At 36.8% G+C, this 19,713-nt stretch overlaps 1 protein-coding gene across 2 annotated transcripts in view; it reads right to left on the minus strand.

Annotated features, from left to right (window-relative positions):
- The window catches only part of esamb (endothelial cell adhesion molecule b), a 33,525-nt gene extending 25,021 nt beyond the window's left edge, over positions 1-8,504 (minus strand). Inside the window, exon 1 of one of the 2 annotated variants that reach the window (XM_035533925.1) lies at positions 8,126-8,504. In XM_035533925.1, coding sequence (XP_035389818.1) covers positions 8,126-8,192 — 67 coding nt within the window. In that variant the 5' untranslated portion in view covers positions 8,193-8,504. The remainder of the gene's footprint in view (positions 1-8,125) is intronic. The other variant, XM_035533926.1, reaches the window with a different exon arrangement.
- Positions 8,505-19,713: the final 11,209 nt, after the last annotated feature.

The raw sequence follows: 19,713 nt of genomic DNA on the forward strand, positions 1-19,713 counted from the left end.
AGGTCTCGTGTGGATAATACCCAGGTGGATTATTTACTTTTGTTATTTTGCTGTTTACTCACTAAATCTGATATTGGTGACCGTACAGTTTTGCGGTTATGTTTTTTTTTCAATGAAAGGGTTTCTTATACCTGCACCTGTTCAAGGCAGAAAAAAGGCACTTAACGTTTCAGGAAGTTTAGAAAATAAAATGATGAAACATTTTTTGTTCCCCTTTGTGTTAAGAGTGACTGTCTGATTTACCTGTGACAATAATGATCCATTTTTACAGTTTAACATTCAAATATTATAGTTTGAACTTTCTTTGGAATGCATAAAATGATCGTACCAATAAGGTACCAATTATCATATTATTGTATTAGCCCAGGAAATGCCATACTGGTCCATCCCTAGGAGAAAGTGGACTGAAGTCTAATAACACGTGCGGTGGAGTTATAAGGCAGGTGGATGTTTAATCTAGCTGGCAGGACAGCAGCACGACGCTCGTGCCCTCATGCCACCACTGGGACGGGCTCCTTTATGCCTGATTAGCCTTACAAGACCTGCCCGACACATCTCGGTCACGGCTTCCATCTGGCTGATCCCCAGTCCGGCCGAGACTGCTTCCTGACAGAGCTGGAAAAAAAGAAAGAACTGTGGAATCCCCATCCACCGAGCTCATGCCTACCTTACAGGTGAGCTCCACAGGTGTAAACTTACACACCGTAGCACTGTAGCTTTTGCTGTGTACAATTTGTCACTTTACCCCAGCTATCTTAGTCATTTTCTAAGCACATGGACACATCTGGCCTGATGTGAGTTGGGTAGTGGATCATTCTCAACACAGCAGTGGTACTGACCTGGCAGTCTCGTGGTTCTGGGCGGTTGGGCTGAAGTGGTGTGCTGCTAGAGGGTTTCACATGTCAGTTGGACTGATGGGTTGAGCGTGGCCTGCCGCTCAAATGTATACCACCAGCAACAGTCCTGAGCTCCAAAGACTGACCTGGAACACAACCGAACACGGCCCGTGCAGCGCAGCAGATGGGCTAACGACTCTAGCTGTACACACACAAGGTGTTTCTACGGAATAAATGTGTAACGTGTGCTGGCAGGTGGAACAGGTCCAAAACTCGGACTGTCTGGCCGTCAAGGACAGAGAGAACTGACCCATTGCGGCATCCCATCTAAAGGTTGCAGCGTCCGACTCACAAACGTGGCCCACGTAGTTGTCTATGGGAGATCCGCCCCCCCACCACCACCACACACATCAGCAGTGAGCGCTGGGAGTAAGGGCTTCATTTAGCTGGGTGACAGTCTCATTATCCTGCTCGCTCCGGCTGCTTCCACCTGCTGTAAATCACCACTGCCCTCGCCCACGCCGCGCAAAAATGACACTTCGGACTCGGTCACCCGTGAGGCGCTCCCAGCAGGGGCCTGGCGGTGCCCGTTGGCATGCCCACTTCTGCCTCCGTTCCAGACCTCTCAAAAATAGTGTGCGGACAGATCCGGGCCGGCTGCGGCGCCATTTGTGATCAAGCGGCGAAGGGCCGTGATCTAACAAAGCAGCATACGCGTGCGCAGGTGAGTTCCGTCCGAGCTGCATCCGAGCGCGGACCTTTGCCTCGACGGCATCAGTACTCCCAGCAGGGCGCAGAGAGATGAGAGGGTTCCGGCGTGCTAACACACCAGCACCTGTGCAGGGGGCATGTGCATGTGCATGCATGCAGGGTAACTGGTGTGGAAGACAAAGCTGAGCTTCCTCTCGCTGATTAGAGGAGACTACCACTGTCATTACCTTGGCCTCCAGTCAGGGCTGGCCACAGCCTTTAAGTCCCTGTAATTACTAAAAGTATTCAAATGAGATATGACAGGCCCAATGGTTTTGGCAACTGTACGAGTCAACGTGTGAGGAACTGAGAATTTTAGGAAATCTGACACTTCACTAAAAGTTCACTAAAATGTATGGCAGCTACATGCTTTAAGCTCCAACCAAATGTTGATTTAACACTGAATTGCTGTAGTTAAAATATGCAGATCTTAACACAAACAATACAACCTGTCAGTGTGAACAAGAAAGATAGATTTTTTTAATCTTGTTTACCTGAATATAAACAAGTCTAAAGACTTTAATGGAAAGCATTTAAAAAATGTGCAGGAAATAAAAATTTGTCATTTCATTTCATACCAGACTGAATGTTTAGCCATATTTTGCACAGTTCTGTAATTTATTTTTGTAGTGAAATGCATGGTTAATAAATAAAAAAAACCCATCAAACTTATTGATTCATCTGGAAACACAAATCACCAATATACCAGAAAATGCACGCTCGATTTCAGTGGTGAAACAGCTGCAGTCTTAATGAACTGAAACATGTTTTTCTTTTTTTGCTCTTTTCTTTTTTTCTGTGGGCGTGTAATTTGCAGGGCTGAGCGGGGCGCCAGCATAATTGCTGTTAGTGGATGAGCTCCGGCCTTCCACTGTGAAGAGCCAACGAGCCTTCCTCAGTCGCAGACACTCACACACTCATCATCCCTGTCTGTCTGTCTGAGACTGCACCATGACGTACCACGGTCTGCGAGGCAGACACTATTATTGACACCACACAAAAGGTAAACAAGGAGCAGGTAAACACTGTCCAAGGAGCGCAAGGTTTAGCTGTGGATTTTAAACATGCTATCCGGAACCATATGGGTTTCACTTCCCCAGTTGTGCACAACCTACCTTATCTAGGAATAAAACAAGCTAAGCCTAAACCTAGAGATAATGTCAAATAAGCACAAAACCTATGAACAGGCAATGAATCACACGTCTACACGGAATCACACGTCTGCAATGAATCACATGTCTGCACGCATGCAGGCTCAACTCTAATATGATTACAGGCCTGTTTAACTTTTATTGATTTAGATATGGTGCTGCCAATCTGTGGACAGAGGAAAACACAGCCTTAAAACACAGCCTTAAAACATAGCATTAAAACACAGCCTTAAAGCACAGCTTTAAAACACAGCCTTAAAATGCAGCCTTAAACCACAGCCTTAAATTACAGCCTTAAAACACAGCTTTAAAACACAACCTTAAAACACAGCATTAAAAAGCAGCCTTATTCTAATTGGTGACATAGTGATATTATATGTAACATGCATGAGATACTGAGAATTGTTACATCAACTTGCTCAATGATGGGAGATCAGCAACGCTAACTTTGTTAAATTTATACTAACCGGAATGGGAAAGGGATGATTAACGACAGGAAGTGTTGCTGCAATCCCACATCAGGAAATAAACTGAAATTGTTAGGTCATCTGGATGGACAGCCAGCCTGACCCAAATCTGACCAAGACCAACAACTTTTGCAAGGACTGAAATGTTTATATTCTACCTCTGCTTCAAACAGCCTTTCACAAGACTACAAACAATATTCTGTAACAGTTGATTTTTCGTTTGGTTGTTTTTTTGGTTAGAGAACGTTGTAAATGTTGAAAACAAGGTGTTACAAATTTCCATATTCATTGATCTTGACACCAATGAGGACGAAAGGGAAATGACACCAGAAAATGTCCTGAAAGGAAAGTGACACCAGAAAACGTCCTGGTGGTACCAGTCGATAAGCTGACTGCAACAGCCCCCTCGCCAACATCCTCCTGCACACGGTGGGGATCACCACGTGCCCCTGCCTTTTTCTCTCTGACCTGTCGCGCCGTCTGCCATGTGCCTCGTTTTCTTTCCTCTCGTGTTACCACACCCCTCACCCAGGTGTCCCTCGCTTCCCTACCGTTAGGTTTCATCAGTGTCACCTGTGTCTTGTTGCCTTCTTCCTCCCCTCAGTGTAAATCCCTCCAGTGTTTTCCTTCCTCGAAGTCGGTGATCGTTTGCTTGTCTGGACGTCTGTATGTCCCTATGCCACTGTTTACTCTCAAGTGTACCTCTGTTTTTATTAGATGCTATATTCCCGTTGGCTAGATGTGCGCCCTGCTCCAAAGCCATGAACCACTCACGCTACCACGTCCCACCACCTGCTCACCCGTCCTAGACCCACAGGAGAAGCAGAGAATCCTACAGCTATGCAGAACTAAACACATCTAACCATCTAGAATGCTAGAATGAACCGAGTTACTGTGCATCCTTGTGGACGACGTATGTCGTAGCGTAGCATGGACTGTTTATGAGGAGGACAGCTTCTCTCTCAAGTCTGGGTCCTCTTTCTTACTCCACCCAGAGAGTTTTTCTTTGCCACTGTCGCCACTTGCTTGCTTGTTATGGATCTGGAGCCAAACGTGTGTAAAGCTGCTTTGCGATAACGCATGTTGTAAAAAGTGCTATATAAAGACATTTTACATTAGGTGTTCAGATAATATTCATGCAGTAGACAGTTGAGCCTTCAATTTAACAGTGATCAGACGTTCCTTTTTTTCTACGTGATGTAAGAAATGCAAGGCAAGAGTGTGTATGGAGATTAAAACTGGGGTTGCACTCTGGGATGGAGCACACTGGCTGAATGAGTTAGCACACCTGTTTACTGTACGATATTCTTGCTGATTTGGGACATTCAGGTACCAGATTTGTAATCTACACATGCCAAGGTTGTCAGTGTATTCTTCTGTTTCCTCAATAGCACTGTAATAGAAAAGAAATCCTTCCCCAGAAAGCAAGGAAAAGCATGAGCATCCAGGCACATGTAGCACACAGAAGAAACCTATACAAACACACCCAAAGCAGGCAGGTGGCAGAAATCAATATATGTGGTGACGATTAGTGTTTTCCCTATACAATAGCAAACATTGTGAGGTAACTGGGTTTGGGGGTACTTATCTCTTTTCTTGTCTCTGTCTTAACTGTGCAAATTCACAGTGTCAGAGCTGAGGGGTCACCAGCGAAGGTAGACATATTTGGATTCAACAGCTCTTAGAAGTTAGTGATATTCATTCCTGTTAGAAATAAAGATATTTAACAGTATCTTGGTATGACTCACCCTGCCATGACATTAAAACATTTACTTAGACCTATAGGTTTGGTTAAGGGATGTTTTTTTCTTATTGCAAGTCTCTTCAAACATTCTGAGACGTTACAATGAAGAACGAGGTACAATCTGGGCTTTTTTGCACACCACGCAGATTTATGGCACTGTTTATGAAGTTCATCAGTGCTTCCTGTTCACAAGCCAGTTAGCTGTCTTTTATTCTGAGCATACGCAGCCCCAAGCAGTATTTCAAAAAGGCTTACAGGTATCCAAGGTCTTCCTCTACAACGCAGCTGGCTCTTCCACAGACGAGAACAGCTATAAATAATCTTAATCTGGCCTCGAAGTGCCTCACTAAACACATAATGTAATGCTGCTGTCCAACAATAAGACATTTGTCCCACACCAAATGCACCGCTTACTGACCACACAGGAAACAGAAGACCGTCCATGTCAAGGGCAGTGGGAGCTCAGTGGTTAGGGTACTTGACTTGTAATTGCTGGTTGCTGGTTCAAGCCCCACCACTGCCAAGTTGCCACTGTTGGGCCCCTGAGCAAGGCTCTTAATCCTCAGTTGCTCAAGTTGTACTCAGTCATAGTCATGTTACCAATGGCCAAAGAATATCATATACCCCAGATGATCAGAACAGCCATTCAAACTTATCAAGTAGGAAAATTCCTGTTGCAAACAAGGAAATGTCTATGAAATGTCTAATGCTCACTTGGAATCTCCCCCTGCAAACAGCATGTATCCCTTTCTCCTGGTATTCCATATTTAAAGCCCAGAGGAAAAGCTGGAGCCCAATCTCTCACAGTTTAATCTTGTCAGATGGAATGACAGTGAATTTGTGCCTTGTCCATGCATGTGAAAATGCCAATTCATGGGATTAAAATCTCCTTTGACTTCAGATGTGCTAGGGATTAATGTTGACAATGAGCACACTGGCTCTAGGAATGAGTCATCTGGACTTTTTATCAGCACACGAGGAAGAAAACTGCATTTAATTTAAAAAATGACATTTGTCATTGCAAGAAAATTATACATCATATACACAAGAGTATTAAAATACAGAGTCAAGAAATGGTGACATTTGAGTCAAGGTTCTACAGCCACACTGGAATGCATATCTGCAGTTAAGGACGTAGTCTACAGGTTAGACAATTCTGTGTAATTTGTCCCGTGTCCAAATTCTTGCTACACATCTCATTTACAGTTTTTTTTCAGTCTCTTTGGTGCATTTCTGAAATCATCATTAATAGGTGAAAACAATGAGGGTATTTCTCAAAATCTGTACAGACATCAGTACCACACCACGGATTACCTGCAAAGGTTCGTATCTTGCTCAGAAACCTTAGTCTATATCTCAAAAGTAAACATTTATTTCAGTGAACATGTCACTGCCCTCAGAATGACAAGTCCTTGTGTCACTGTTTATGAGCAAGATAGTAAAAATGTTTAACCCTCTTGTCATTAAAATAGTGCACTCTGTAAGTGTATTCTCTAAGTGCACTCTGTAGGTGTACTCTGTAGGTGCACTCTGTAGGTGTACTCGGTAAGTGCACTCTGTAGGTGCACTCTGTAAGTGCACTCTGTAGGTGTACTCTGTAAGTGCACTCTGTAGGTGTACTCTGTAGGTGCACTCTGTAGGTGTACTCGGTAAGTGCACTCTGTAAGTGCACTCTGTAGGTGTACTCTGTAAGTGCACTCTGTAGGTGTACTCTGTAAGTGCACTCTGTAAGTGCACTCTGTAGGTGCACTCTGTAAGTGCACTCTCTAGGTGTACTCTGTAAGTGCACTCTGTAGGTGTACTTTGTAAGTGTACTTTGTAGGTGCACTCTGTAGGTGCACTCTGTAGGTGTACTTTGTAGGTGTACTCTGTGGGTGTACTCTGTTAGTATTTTCTGACTGTGGATTTGATGACAATGATTGAAAAATGAAACCAGGCTGCACTGTGTGTCATATATTTCCTTTGTGGCATAGATCAATATCAACAGTAGTTACAGATTGTATGTAATAGATTTACAAGAGATTGGACAGGATACACATTTATACTTTTACTGTTTGTACTGTAATTTGCTCACACACCATGTATTTGTGACCCAGAAAAGAAAGATGAGGCAGTTATATAGTACTTACCTTCATACACACACTCAGCTTCATGCACACACGCTGCTTCATACACATACTTCCCTTTTTAAGTGAAAGCAAAGATTCCCTTGAGTGCACTTCATCAATACAGGACATGTTTACCAAAAAATCTAATCAAAATGTAACATTTGCAAGACAGAGTATGACAACTGATTCAACACTTGAATGTAATGACTTATGCAAAAAACAAATGCCTAAGACTAAGACTGTAAGAGAGAACAAGTACAATACATTTTAATTAACATGATATAACTGATAATAACTGATAAAGACATTACAACAACCATTATATATAATCATTTGCATGAATGTGCCAAAGAATTTGCTATTTGTTCAGAAGAATGAGAAGCTGTGTTTATCATGTATACAAGTGAATAGAAGAGGATGAACAAGTATTTTGAGAATTTCAGTTTTGATCTGAGAAATGTACAAGAGACTGAGAAAAACTGTAATTATTATAAATACACTTTAATCATGATTGTGTTATTTGAATGAGTTAATTAAGGGTGTTTCTTCCAAAAATAACATGTCTAAGACTGATTAAATTTCTTTTTTTTTCATTTTGTGATTCTTTGGGACTTATTTAAATGTAAAAAACGAAAGAGGGAGAAAGACAGAGAGAGAGGAGAGAGGAGAGAGGGAGCGAGAGAGAGAGCAGGGGAGAGAGCAAGTGATAGAGCGGGGAGAGAAAGAGAGAGAGAGAGAGAGAGAGAGAGAGAGAGAGAGAGAGAGAGAGAGAGAGAGAGAGATAGAGAGAGAGAGAGAGAGATTGCTATGACCAAAAACATTCCGCGGCTCTTTTTATGACTTTTTTTTTTTACTGACTTACAGATTTCCTCTTGATAAGCAAATATACTCGACAGGGTACATTTTGCAATCTATCACTGTAGTGAATGTATTCCGATGAGAAAATAAATGAAGTAGTTAACCATTCTAAATTTACTCTCAACCTAGCTCAGACCTATTACACTGGCGGAGTTCGTCCACCTTTAAGCAGCGTGTTTATTAAGTGATGAGCTGTCTGCCATGTCCTTACCTGGGAACACGCGCAGTAAAGTCAAAGCCAGCAAGGCTCCAAGTGTCCGAGACATCACCGTGTCCATTTCCCCGCACGAGCCGACAAGCAGACATGCAGAGCGCTGAGTGGAGAACTCGGGCAATCCCGCGCTCGGATTATTACTGCAGAGGACTTGCTTTTAAGCAAAAGGACGACTCGGTAGTTTAGCGCAAGTTCTTATAGTGCTTGACTCAAACCTCGCACGAGCAAACTGTACCGACGTCTCGCGGTCCAAAGCCAGACCGGATCACTTCTCCTCGCGCGCAACGCCACGCCCCTTTCTTTCTACAGGTGATGGCGCGCTCTTACAGAATCTCAAAGTGCAGCGGTCGACTACCAGCACGTCTAACTACAAGTTTTTTATTAACACTCAATATTTTTCCTTGTACATGATTAAGACTGAGTGGATCGCGTGTTTGTGAATAGGTTAATTACACGCTCTCGTAATTTCCCGTCCAGCCCCCTCGCGTCCCACTGTGATGTCTCGCGGCGTGAATAGTAGCGTGGGTCGGCGCGTGAGATTGGACTAATCAGTGAAGGAGAACGTGCGCGCTGACCCCGGCTATACGTCAACCCTTTGGTCTGGTCGGTTGCCATAGAAACGAACATCAGAAGTTCACGCATTGGGGATGTTCAATTGGGGTCTGTGATTTGCTTGTCTGAGCCTAATGTCTTGGAATAAAAATAGAAATAAGGCAAGTTTGTAAATTCTATAAACTTTTAGAAAAGTAACTATTACTCTCTAGTCATTCTCTATTCTTCTCTATACAATAACGCATGTTACAGTGGTAACCGTGTTGCGTTCATTGTTTGTAACACGTGAGTGACGTCGTCTTTATGTTTCAATGAAATGTTCGTCCATGTAGAAGAAGTCTGTGCGTCCTGCTCCACGCCCTTCGGCGCTCGACTCACCCCGCGTTACTATATATAATTTTGCAGTGGCTGAAGCGAAGCCAGAATTTAATAATTTACTTTCAAATGTGTGAATTTTTCATAGTATATTCTGGTATGTTCTTTTTAAATTCAATTTTAAATAAACTTTGTTCTAATTTTAGCACTTACTAATGGGACAGGCTTGGGATCTTTTCACCTAGAGGAGAGTGAAGATCAGAATCCTCAACAAACATGCATGTGGTGTTTGTTTAAGTGTTGGCTCTGTAGACTACCCAGAGCTGTACAAACCATGGCCTTAAATACCAGTGGAATATTTACCTTCTAAAGAGGACAAGACTTCCGCTAAACAATCTAACAGACTACACATAGATATTTTCAGTGCACCAGACAATTTCAACAAATGCAGGGATTTAAGATATGATCAGGTAGTTGAAAATGTGAGTTCTTCCCAAACATTTCTCTCCCTCACATTAAAACTTTTTGGTACTTAAAACAAGAAGAAGGACTTCTCAATTTATGTTTGAACTGTAAGATTCACAGTACAGCAGTTTTGCTAACTTAGAATCCAATTATTCTTATTGTCCTTTTAACTGATATAAGATTACCGAACCAGAGAATATCCTGTACAATTAGTCTGACTGGTGCATACAGTCCTTTAAAACTGCTGGTTCTGTGTCTGCTCCATTGTTTATCAGTTTCTACTCTTGCAAATTTCCAACAGGGGCATGATAGGAAAAAATCAAGTTGCAGTATTACAAATAGTCTGAGGCTAAAACCTCTGTGGTTAATAGCAGATTGCCTTCAGATGTGAGATTCTTATAAGTCTTTTCAGCCTTCTAGTGTGTAAGTGGCATATGTAAGATCACTACTTTGTGGGTTCAGAAATGTCTTGTATCAGGAACTTTAAGATACGCAGCCCAGTGTTTTCATCTGACATATGAGTCATTTCTGCCATCTAGTGGTGATAGATAGACTTGTTCACATTCTGATCTCACCATTACCCTTTTAGCAGTTTAGGTCATCAAGTTGTAACTTGATCTCATTGAGAAAAATACACACTAAAATATCATATCACTCATAGACAACACCTATATAAAGCCAACATAGTACAAAAGTGCAAAAGATCAACTGAGATTAACTACATTAGTTATTTTTCTCACTACCCAGGTAGGTTCCTTGAAATATAAATATAACCAGGCAAAACCTATTTAAACCACCTTATTCTTCCAAAGTTATTTATAATGCTGCAGCATTTCTATGCCTTCAAGCTACATCACATCCCAACATCTCATCACTCCTTTACATTATTGCTATATCTATATATTACAATCAAACATACTAAAGAGTTGGATATAGAGGAAGCTTGGGAGAGAGCCTAACCCTAAGGCTGGAATAACCATACTGACCTCCGGCCATTATACAGAGAAAAGGGGAGAGATGGTGAGTGGGTGAAAGATATAGGGAGAGAGAGAGAGAGAGAGAGAGAGAGAGAGAGAGAGAGTGATAGAAGTGGGGGGGCAGAGATATTATCTGTTGAAAAAATATCTTTTGTCTCTTCTGAGTGAAGAGCAAAGAATTCTTGCAGTGAATGAACCGAACGGAGAGAGTAGGACCACACGCTATGAAGGGATTTGTATTACGTACAATAAGACTTCATGTACCATAGTTACATATTTCTGTAGAGTGTGTATAGTTTGTATATATTAAAAGTGATAATTAAGTGGCTTTTGGAAAAAGCTGTGGTATTATATATTTATCACCATAATGCATTGATTAACTTCTCACCAATGATTGTTATTGTGTGTAGGGACTGTTTAACCCAGACAGCAGGTTTCCAGCAGCTCACAGGCTTTAGTTTATGGTTTAAAGTACAAAGAATTTGTAATCAATTTCAGAGTGAAACTGCCTCCAGGAAGAAGTGCTGTGTAATTGGATTTTGAAAGATCAGACACCAGCCATCGGCAGAACATCCAGGCCAGACTGATAGTCACGTCTCAGAGTTATTTATTGATGATAGCGATCAGCTAATGGCAAACCAATAGACTCCTTCAGAGAGCACAAAGTAGAAGGTGGAAATTGCAGAAAAATACGTCAGACGGTCACTGGGCTCTCCAGAGAGGAACAGAGCTGGTCTCCGTTCCACTCCCTGACATCTAGCCCATTCTGTTTCTCCATGCTCCGCTTTGGAAATGTGAGAGGAGTTTTTGTGGGGAAGAAACAGGATGAGGGGAGTGATGGGAACCCAGCCGGGCATGAGACATCACTTCAGTTAATGTCAACCAGAACCATTCCCTTCCAAGCCCATTAGACATGTTTAGATTGCTTTTCTGTGCCTTAAAGCTACATCACATCTCTTTATGGCTTTATGGTCAGAAACGTAGGAGCCAAACAGTTCCTGTGTATTTGTGTCCACAGGCTGTACTCACAGACTCTCTCTCAACGAATCCACTCTAAACTGCGAATATATTGTGTAATATATATATTGCAGTATATTCTGTTGTTATATTAGTCTGTCAGTATATTCTGTTATAATATTAGTCCATTAGTATATTCTGTTGTTATATTACTTTATCAGTATATTTTAATACATTAGTTTGACAGTATGTCCTGTATTATATTAGTCTGTCAGGATGTTATGTTATTATATTAGTCTGGCAGTATATTCTGTTGTTATATTAGTTATTCAGTATGTTCTGTTGTTTGTCAGTATATTCTGTTATTATATTAGTTTGTAAATATGTTCTGTTATTATATTAGTCTGTCAGTATATTGTGTTGTTATATTAGTCTGTCAGTATACTCTGTTATATTAGTCTGTCAGTATATTCTGTTGTTATATTAGTTTGTCACTATATTTTATTACATTAGTTGTCAATATGTCCTGTATTATATTTGTCTGTCAGTATGTTCTGTTATTGTATTAGTCGGTCAGTATATTCTGTTATTGTATAAGTTTGTCATTATGCCCTGTTATTGTGTTAGTTTGTCAGTATGTTCTGTTATAGTATTAGTTTGTGAGTATGTTCTGTTATTGTATTAGTCTATCAGTATATCCTGTTATTGTATTAGTTTGTCATTATGTCCTGTTATTGTATGAGTTTGTCACTATATTCTGTTATTGTATTAGTTTGTCAGTATATCCTGTTGTTGTATTAGTTTGTCAGTAGGTTCTGTTATTGTATTGGTTTGTCAGTATGTTCTGTTATTGTATTTGTCTGTCAGTATGTTCTGTTATTGTATTAGTCTGTCAGTATGTTCTGTTAATGTATTAGTCTGTCAGTATGTTCTGTTATTGTATTAGTTTGTCAGTATGTTCTGCTATTGTATTAGTTTGTCAGTATGTTCTGTTATTGTATTTGTCTGTGAGTATGTTCTGTTATTGTATGAGTTTGTCACTATATTCTGTTATTGTATTAGTTTGTCAGTATGTCCTGTTGTTGTATTAGTTTGTCAGTATGTCCTGTTATTGTATTAGTCTATCAGTATATCCTGTTATTGTATTCGTTTGTCATTATGTCCTGTTATTGTATGAGTTTGTCACTATATTCTGTTATTGTATTAGATTGTCACTATATTCTGTTGTTGTATTAGTTTGTCAGTATGTCCTGTTATTGTATTAGTTTGTCAGTATGTCCTGTTGTTGTATTAGTTTGTCACTATATTCTGTTGTTGTATTAGTTTGTCACTATATTCTGTTGTTGTATTAGTTTGTCACTATATTCTGTTATTGTATTAGTTTGTCACTATATTCTGTTATTGTATTAGTTTGTCAGTATGTCCTGTTATTGTATGAGTTTGTCAGTATGTCCTGTTATTGTATTAGTTTGTCAGTATGTCCTGTTGTTGTATTAGTTTGTCACTATATTCTGTTGTTGTATTAGTTTGTCACTATATTCTGTTGTTGTATTAGTTTGTCACTATATTCTGTTATTGTATTAGTTTGTCACTATGTTGTTGTATTAGTTTGTCAGTATGTTCTGTTATTGTATTAGTTTGTCAGTATGTCCTGTTGTTGTATTAGTTTGTCAGTGTGTTCTGTTATAGTATTAGTTTGTCAGTATATTCTGTTGTTGTATTAGTTTGTCAGTATATTCTGTTGTTGTATTAGTTTGTCACTATATTCTGTTATTGTATTAGTTTGTCAGTATGTTCTGTTATTGTATTAGTTTGTCAGTATGTCCTGTTGTTGTATTAGTTTGTCAGTGTGTTCTGTTATAGTATTAGTTTGTCAGTATATTCTGTTGTTGTATTAGTTTGTCACTATATTCTGTTATTGTATTAGTTTGTAAGTATGTTCTGTTATTGTATTAGTTTGTCAGTATGTCCTGTTGTTGTATTAGTTTGTCAGTGTGTTCTGTTATAGTATTAGTTTGTCAGTATATTCTGTTGTTGTATTAGTTTGTCACTATATTCTGTTATTGTATTAGTTTGTCAGTATGTCCTGTTGTTGTATTAGTTTGTCAGTGTGTTCTGTTATAGTATTAGTTTGTCAGTATGTTCTGTTATTGTATTAGTTTGTCAGTATGTCCTGTTGTTGTATTAGTTTGTCAGTGTGTTCTGTTATAGTATTAGTTTGTCAGTATGTTCTGTTATTGTATTAGTTTGTCAGTATGTTCTGTTATTGTATTAGTTTGTCAGTATATCCTGTTGTTGTATTAGTTTGTCAGTGTGTTCTGTTATTGTATTAGTTTGTCAGTATATTCTGTTGTTGTATTAGTTTGTCACTATATTCTGTTATTGTATTAATTTGTCAGTATGTTCTGTTATTGTATTAGTTTGTCAGTATGTCCTGTTGTTGTATTAGTTTATCAGTGTGTTCTGTTATAGTATTAGTTTGTCAGTATATTCTGTTGTTGTATTAGTTTGTCACTATATTCTGTTATTGTATTAGTTTGTCAGTATGTTCTGTTATTGTATTAGTTTGTCAGTATGTCCTGTTGTTGTATTAGTTTGTCAGTATGTTCTGTTATTGTATTAGTTTGTCAGTATGTCCTGTTATTGTATTAGTTTGTCAGTATGTCCTGTTGTTGTATTAGTTTGTCACTATATTCTGTTATTGTATTAGTTTGTCAGTATGTTCTGTTGTTGTATTAGTTTGTCACTATATTCTGTTATTGTATTAGTTTGTCAGTATGTCCTGTTATTGTATGAGTTTGTCAGTATGTCCTGTTATTGTATTAGTTTGTCAGTATGTCCTGTTGTTGTATTAGTTTGTCAGTATGTTCTGTTATTGTATGAGTTTGTCAGTGTGTTCTGTTATAGTATTAGTTTGTCACTATATTCTGTTGTTGTATTAGTTTGTCAGTATGTCCTGTTATTGTATTAGTTTGTCAGTATGTCCTGTTGTTGTATTAGTTTGTCACTATATTCTGTTGTTGTATTAGTTTGTCACTATATTCTGTTATTGTATTAGTTTGTCACTATATTCTGTTGTTGTATTAGTTTGTCAGTATGTTCTGTTATTGTATTAGTTTGTCAGTATGTCCTGTTGTTGTATTAGTTTGTCAGTGTGTTCTGTTATAGTATTAGTTTGTCAGTATATTCTGTTGTTGTATTAGTTTGTCAGTATATTCTGTTGTTGTATTAGTTTGTCGCTATGTTCTGTTATTGTATTAGTTTGTCAGTATGTTCTGTTATTGTATTAGTTTGTCAGTATGTCCTGTTGTTGTATTAGTTTGTCAGTGTGTTCTGTTATAGTATTAGTTTGTCAGTATATTCTGTTGTTGTATTAGTTTATCACTATATTCTGTTATTGTATTAGTTTGTCAGTGTGTTCTGTTATAGTATTAGTTTGTCAGTATGTCCTGTTGTTGTATTAGTTTGTCAGTATGTTCTGTTATTGTATTTGTCTGTCAGTATGTTCTGTTATTGTATTAGTTTGTCAGTATGTTGTTATTGTATTAGTCTGTCAGTATGTTGTTATTGTATTAGTCTGTCACTATACTCTGTTATTGTATTAGTTTGTCAGTATGTTCTGTTGTTGTATTAGTTTGTCACTATATTCTGTTATTGTATTAGTTTGTCAGTATGTTCTGTTATTGTATTAGTTTGTCAGTATGTCCTGTTGTTGTATTAGTTTGTCAGTATGTTTTGTTATTGTATTAGTTTGTCAGTATGTTCTGTTATTGTATTAGTTTGTCAGTATGTCCTGTTGTTGTATTAGTTTGTCAGTATGTCCTGTTGTTATATTAGTTTGTCAGTATGTTCTGTTATTGTATGAGTTTGTCAGTATGTTCTGTTATTGTATGAGTTTGTCAGTATGTCCTGTTGTTGTATTAGTTTGTCACTATATTCTGTTATTGTATTAGTTTGTCAGTATGTTCTGTTGTTGTATTAGTTTGTCACTATATTCTGTTATTGTATTAGTTTGTCAGTATGTTCTGTTATTGTATTAGTTTGTCAGTATGTCCCGTTGTTGTATTAGTTTGTCAGTATGTTCTGTTATTGTATTAGTTTGTCAGTATGTCCTGTTGTTGTATTAGTTTGTCAGTATGTCCTGTTATTGTATTAGTCTATCAGTATATCCTGTTATTGTATTAGTTTGTCATTATGTCCTGTTATTGTATGAGTTTGTCACTATATTCTGTTATTGTATTAGTTTGTCAGTATGTCCTGTTGTTGTATTAGTCTGTCAGTATGTTCTGTTATTGGATTAGTCTGTCAGTATGTTCTGTTATTGTATTAGTTTGTCAGTATGTTCTGCTATTGTATTAGTTTGTCAGTATGTTCTGTTATTGTATTTGTCTGTCAGTATGTTCTGTTATTGTATTAGTTTGTCAGTATGTTGTTATTGTATTAGTCTGTCAGTATGTTGTTATTGTATTAGTCTGTCACTATACTCTGTTATTGTATTAGTTTGTCGGTATGTTCTGTTATTGTATTATTTTGTCAGTATGTTTTGTTATTGTATTAGTTTGTCAGTATGTTCTGTTATTGTATGAGTTTGTCACTATATTCTGTTATTGTATTAGTTTGTCAGTATGTCCTGTTGTTGTATTAGTTTGTCAGTATGTTTTGTTATTGTATTAGTTTGTCAGTATGTTCTATTATTGTATTATTTTGTCAGTATGTTTTGTTATTGTATTAGTTTGTCAGTATGTTCTGTTATTGTATTAGTTTGTCAGTATGTCCTGTTGTTGTATTAGTTTGTCAGTATGTCCTGTTGTTATATTAGTTTGTCACTATATTCTGTTATTGTATTAGTTTGTCAGTATGTCCTATTGTTGTATTAGTTTGTCAGTAGGTTCTGTTATTGTATTGGTCTGTCAGTATGTTCTGTTATTGTATTAGTCTGTCAGTATGTTCTGTTATTGTATTAGTTTGTCAGTATGTTCTGCTATTGTATTAGTTTGTCAGTATGTTCTGTTATTGTATTAGTTTGTCAGTATGTTGTTATTGTATTAGTCTGTCAGTATGTTGTTATTGTATTAGTCTGTCACTATACTCTGTTATTGTATTAGTTTGTCAGTATGTTCTGTTGTATTAGTTTGTCACTATATTCTGTTATTGTATTAGTTTGTCAGTATGTTCTGTTATTGTATTAGTTTGTCAGTATGTCCTGTTGTTGTATTAGTTTGTCAGTATGTTTTGTTATTGTATTAGTTTGTCAGTATGTTCTATTATTGTATTATTTTGTCAGTATGTTTTGTTATTGTATTAGTTTGTCAGTATGTTCTGTTATTGTATTAGTTTGTCAGTATGTCCTGTTGTTGTATTAGTTTGTCAGTATGTCCTGTTGTTATATTAGTTTGTCAGTATGTTCTGTTATTGTATGAGTTTGTCAGTATGTTCTGTTATTGTATGAGTTTGTCAGTATGTTCTGTTATTGTATTAGTTTGTCAGTATGTCCTGTTGTTGTATTAGTTTGTCAGTATGTTCTGTTATTGTATTAGTTTGTCAGTATGTCCTGTTATTGTATTAGTTTGTCAGTATGTCCTGTTGTTGTATTAGTTTGTCACTATATTCTGTTATTGTATTAGTTTGTCAGTATGTTCTGTTGTTGTATTAGTTTGTCACTATATTCTGTTATTGTATTAGTTTGTCAGTATGTTCTGTTATTGTATTAGTTTGTCAGTATGTCCCGTTGTTGTATTAGTTTGTCAGTATGTTGTTATTGTATTAGTTTGTCAGTATGTCCTGTTGTTGTATTAGTTTGTCAGTATGTCCTGTTATTGTATTAGTCTATCAGTATATCCTGTTATTGTATTAGTTTGTCATTATGTCCTGTTATTGTATGAGTTTGTCACTATATTCTGTTATTGTATTAGTTTGTCAGTATGTCCTGTTGTTGTATTAGTTTGTCAGTAGGTTCTGTAATTGTATTGGTCTGTCAGTATGTTCTGTTATTGTATTAGTCTGTCAGTATGTTCTGTTATTGTATTAGTTTGTCAGTATGTTCTGCTATTGTATTAGTTTGTCAGTATGTTCTGTTATTGTATTTGTCAGTCAGTATGTTCTGTTAGTGTATTAGTTTGTCAGTATGTTGTTATTGTATTAGTCTGTCAGTATGTTGTTATTGTATTAGTCTGTCACTATACTCTGTTATTGTATTAGTTTGTCAGTATGTTCTGTTATTGTATTAGTTTGTCAGTATGTTGTTATTGTATTAGTCTGTCAGTATGTTGTTATTGTATTAGTCTGTCACTATACTCTGTTATTGTATTAGTTTGTCAGTATGTTCTGTTGTTGTATTAGTTTGTCACTATATTCTGTTATTGTATTAGTTTGTCAGTATGTTTTGTTATTGTATTAGTTTGTCAGTATGTTCTATTATTGTATTATTTTGTCAGTATGTTTTGTTATTGTATTAGTTTGACAGTATGTTCTGTTATTGTATTAGTTTGTCAGTATGTCCTGTTGTTGTATTAGTTTGTCAGTATGTCCTGTTGTTATATTAGTTTGTCAGTATGTTCTGTTATTGTATGAGTTTGTCAGTATGTTCTGTTATTGTATGAGTTTGTCAGTATGTTCTGTTATTGTATTAGTTTGTCAGTATGTCCTGTTGTTGTATTAGTTTGTCAGTATGTTCTGTTATTGTATTAGTTTGTCAGTATGTCCTGTTATTGTATTAGTTTGTCAGTATGTCCTGTTGTTGTATTAGTTTGTCAGTGTGTTCTGTTATAGTATTAGTTTGTCAGTATATTCTGTTGTTGTATTAGTTTATCACTATATTCTGTTATTGTATTAGTTTGTCAGTATGTTCTGTTATTGTATTAGTTTGTCAGTATGTCCTGTTGTTGTATTAGTTTGTCAGTGTGTTCTGTTATAGTATTAGTTTGTCAGTATATTCTGTTGTTGTATTAGTTTGTCACTATATTCTGTTATTGTATTAGTTTGTCAGTATGTTCTGTTATTGTATTAGTTTGTCAGTATGTCCTGTTGTTGTATTAGTTTGTCAGTGTGTTCTGTTATAGTATTAGTTTGTCAGTATGTTCTGTTATTGTATTAGTTTGTCAGTATGTCCTGTTGTTGTATTATTTTGTCAGTGTGTTCTGTTATAGTATTAGTTTGTTAGTATGTTCTGTTATTGTATTAGTTTGTCAGTATGTTCTGTTATTGTATTAGTTTGTCAGTATGTACTGTTGTTGTATTAGTTTGTCAGTGTGTTCTGTTATAGTATTAGTTTGTCAGTATATTCTGTTGTTGTATTAGTTTGTCACTATATTCTGTTATTGTATTAGTTTGTCAGTATGTTCTGTTATTGTATTAGTTTGTCAGTATGTCCTGTTGTTGTATTAGTTTGTCAGTGTGTTCTGTTATAGTATTAGTTTGTCAGTATATTCTGTTGTTGTATTAGTTTGTCAGTATGTCCTGTTATTGTATTAGTTTGTCAGTATGTCCTGTTGTTGTATTAGTTTGTCACTATATTCTGTTGTTGTATTAGTTTGTCAGTATGTTCTGTTATTGTATTAGTTTGTCAGTATGTCTTGTTGTTGTATTAGTTTGTCAGTGTGTTCTGTTATAGTATTAGTTTGTCAGTATATTCTGTTGTTGTATTAGTTTGTCACTATATTCTGTTATTGTATTAGTTTGTCAGTATATTCTGTTGTTGTATTAGTTTGTCACTATATTCTGTTATTGTATTAGTTTGTCAGTATGTTCTGTTATTGTATTAGTTTGTCAGTATGTCCTGTTGTTGTATTAGTTTGTCAGTATGTCCTGTTGTTGTATTAGTTTGTCAGTGTGTTCTGTTATAGTATTAGTTTGTCAGTATGTTCTGTTATTGTATTAGTTTGTCAGTATGTCCTGTTGTTGTATTAGTTTGTCAGTGTGTTCTGTTATAGTATTAGTTTGTCAGTATGTTCTGTTATTGTATTAGTTTGTCAGTATGTTCTCTTATTGTATTAGTTTGTGAGTATGTCCTGTTGTTGTATTAGTTTGTCAGTGTGTTCTGTTATAGTATTAGTTTGTCAGTATATTCTGTTGTTGTATTAGTTTGTCACTATATTCTGTTATTGTATTAGTTTGTCAGTATGTTCTGTTATTGTATTAGTTTGTCAGTATGTCCTGTTGTTGTATTAGTTTGTCAGTGTGTTCTGTTATAGTATTAGTTTGTCAGTATATTCTGTTGTTGTATTAGTTTGTCAGTATGTTCTGTTGTTGTATTAGTTTGTCACTATATTCTGTTATTGTATTAGTTTGTCAGTATGTTCTGTTATTGTATTAGTTTGTCAG

This window comes from Electrophorus electricus, chromosome 15 (assembly GCF_013358815.1).
Source record: "Electrophorus electricus isolate fEleEle1 chromosome 15, fEleEle1.pri, whole genome shotgun sequence".
In the NCBI taxonomy this organism is placed as follows: domain Eukaryota; kingdom Metazoa; phylum Chordata; class Actinopteri; order Gymnotiformes; family Gymnotidae; genus Electrophorus; species Electrophorus electricus.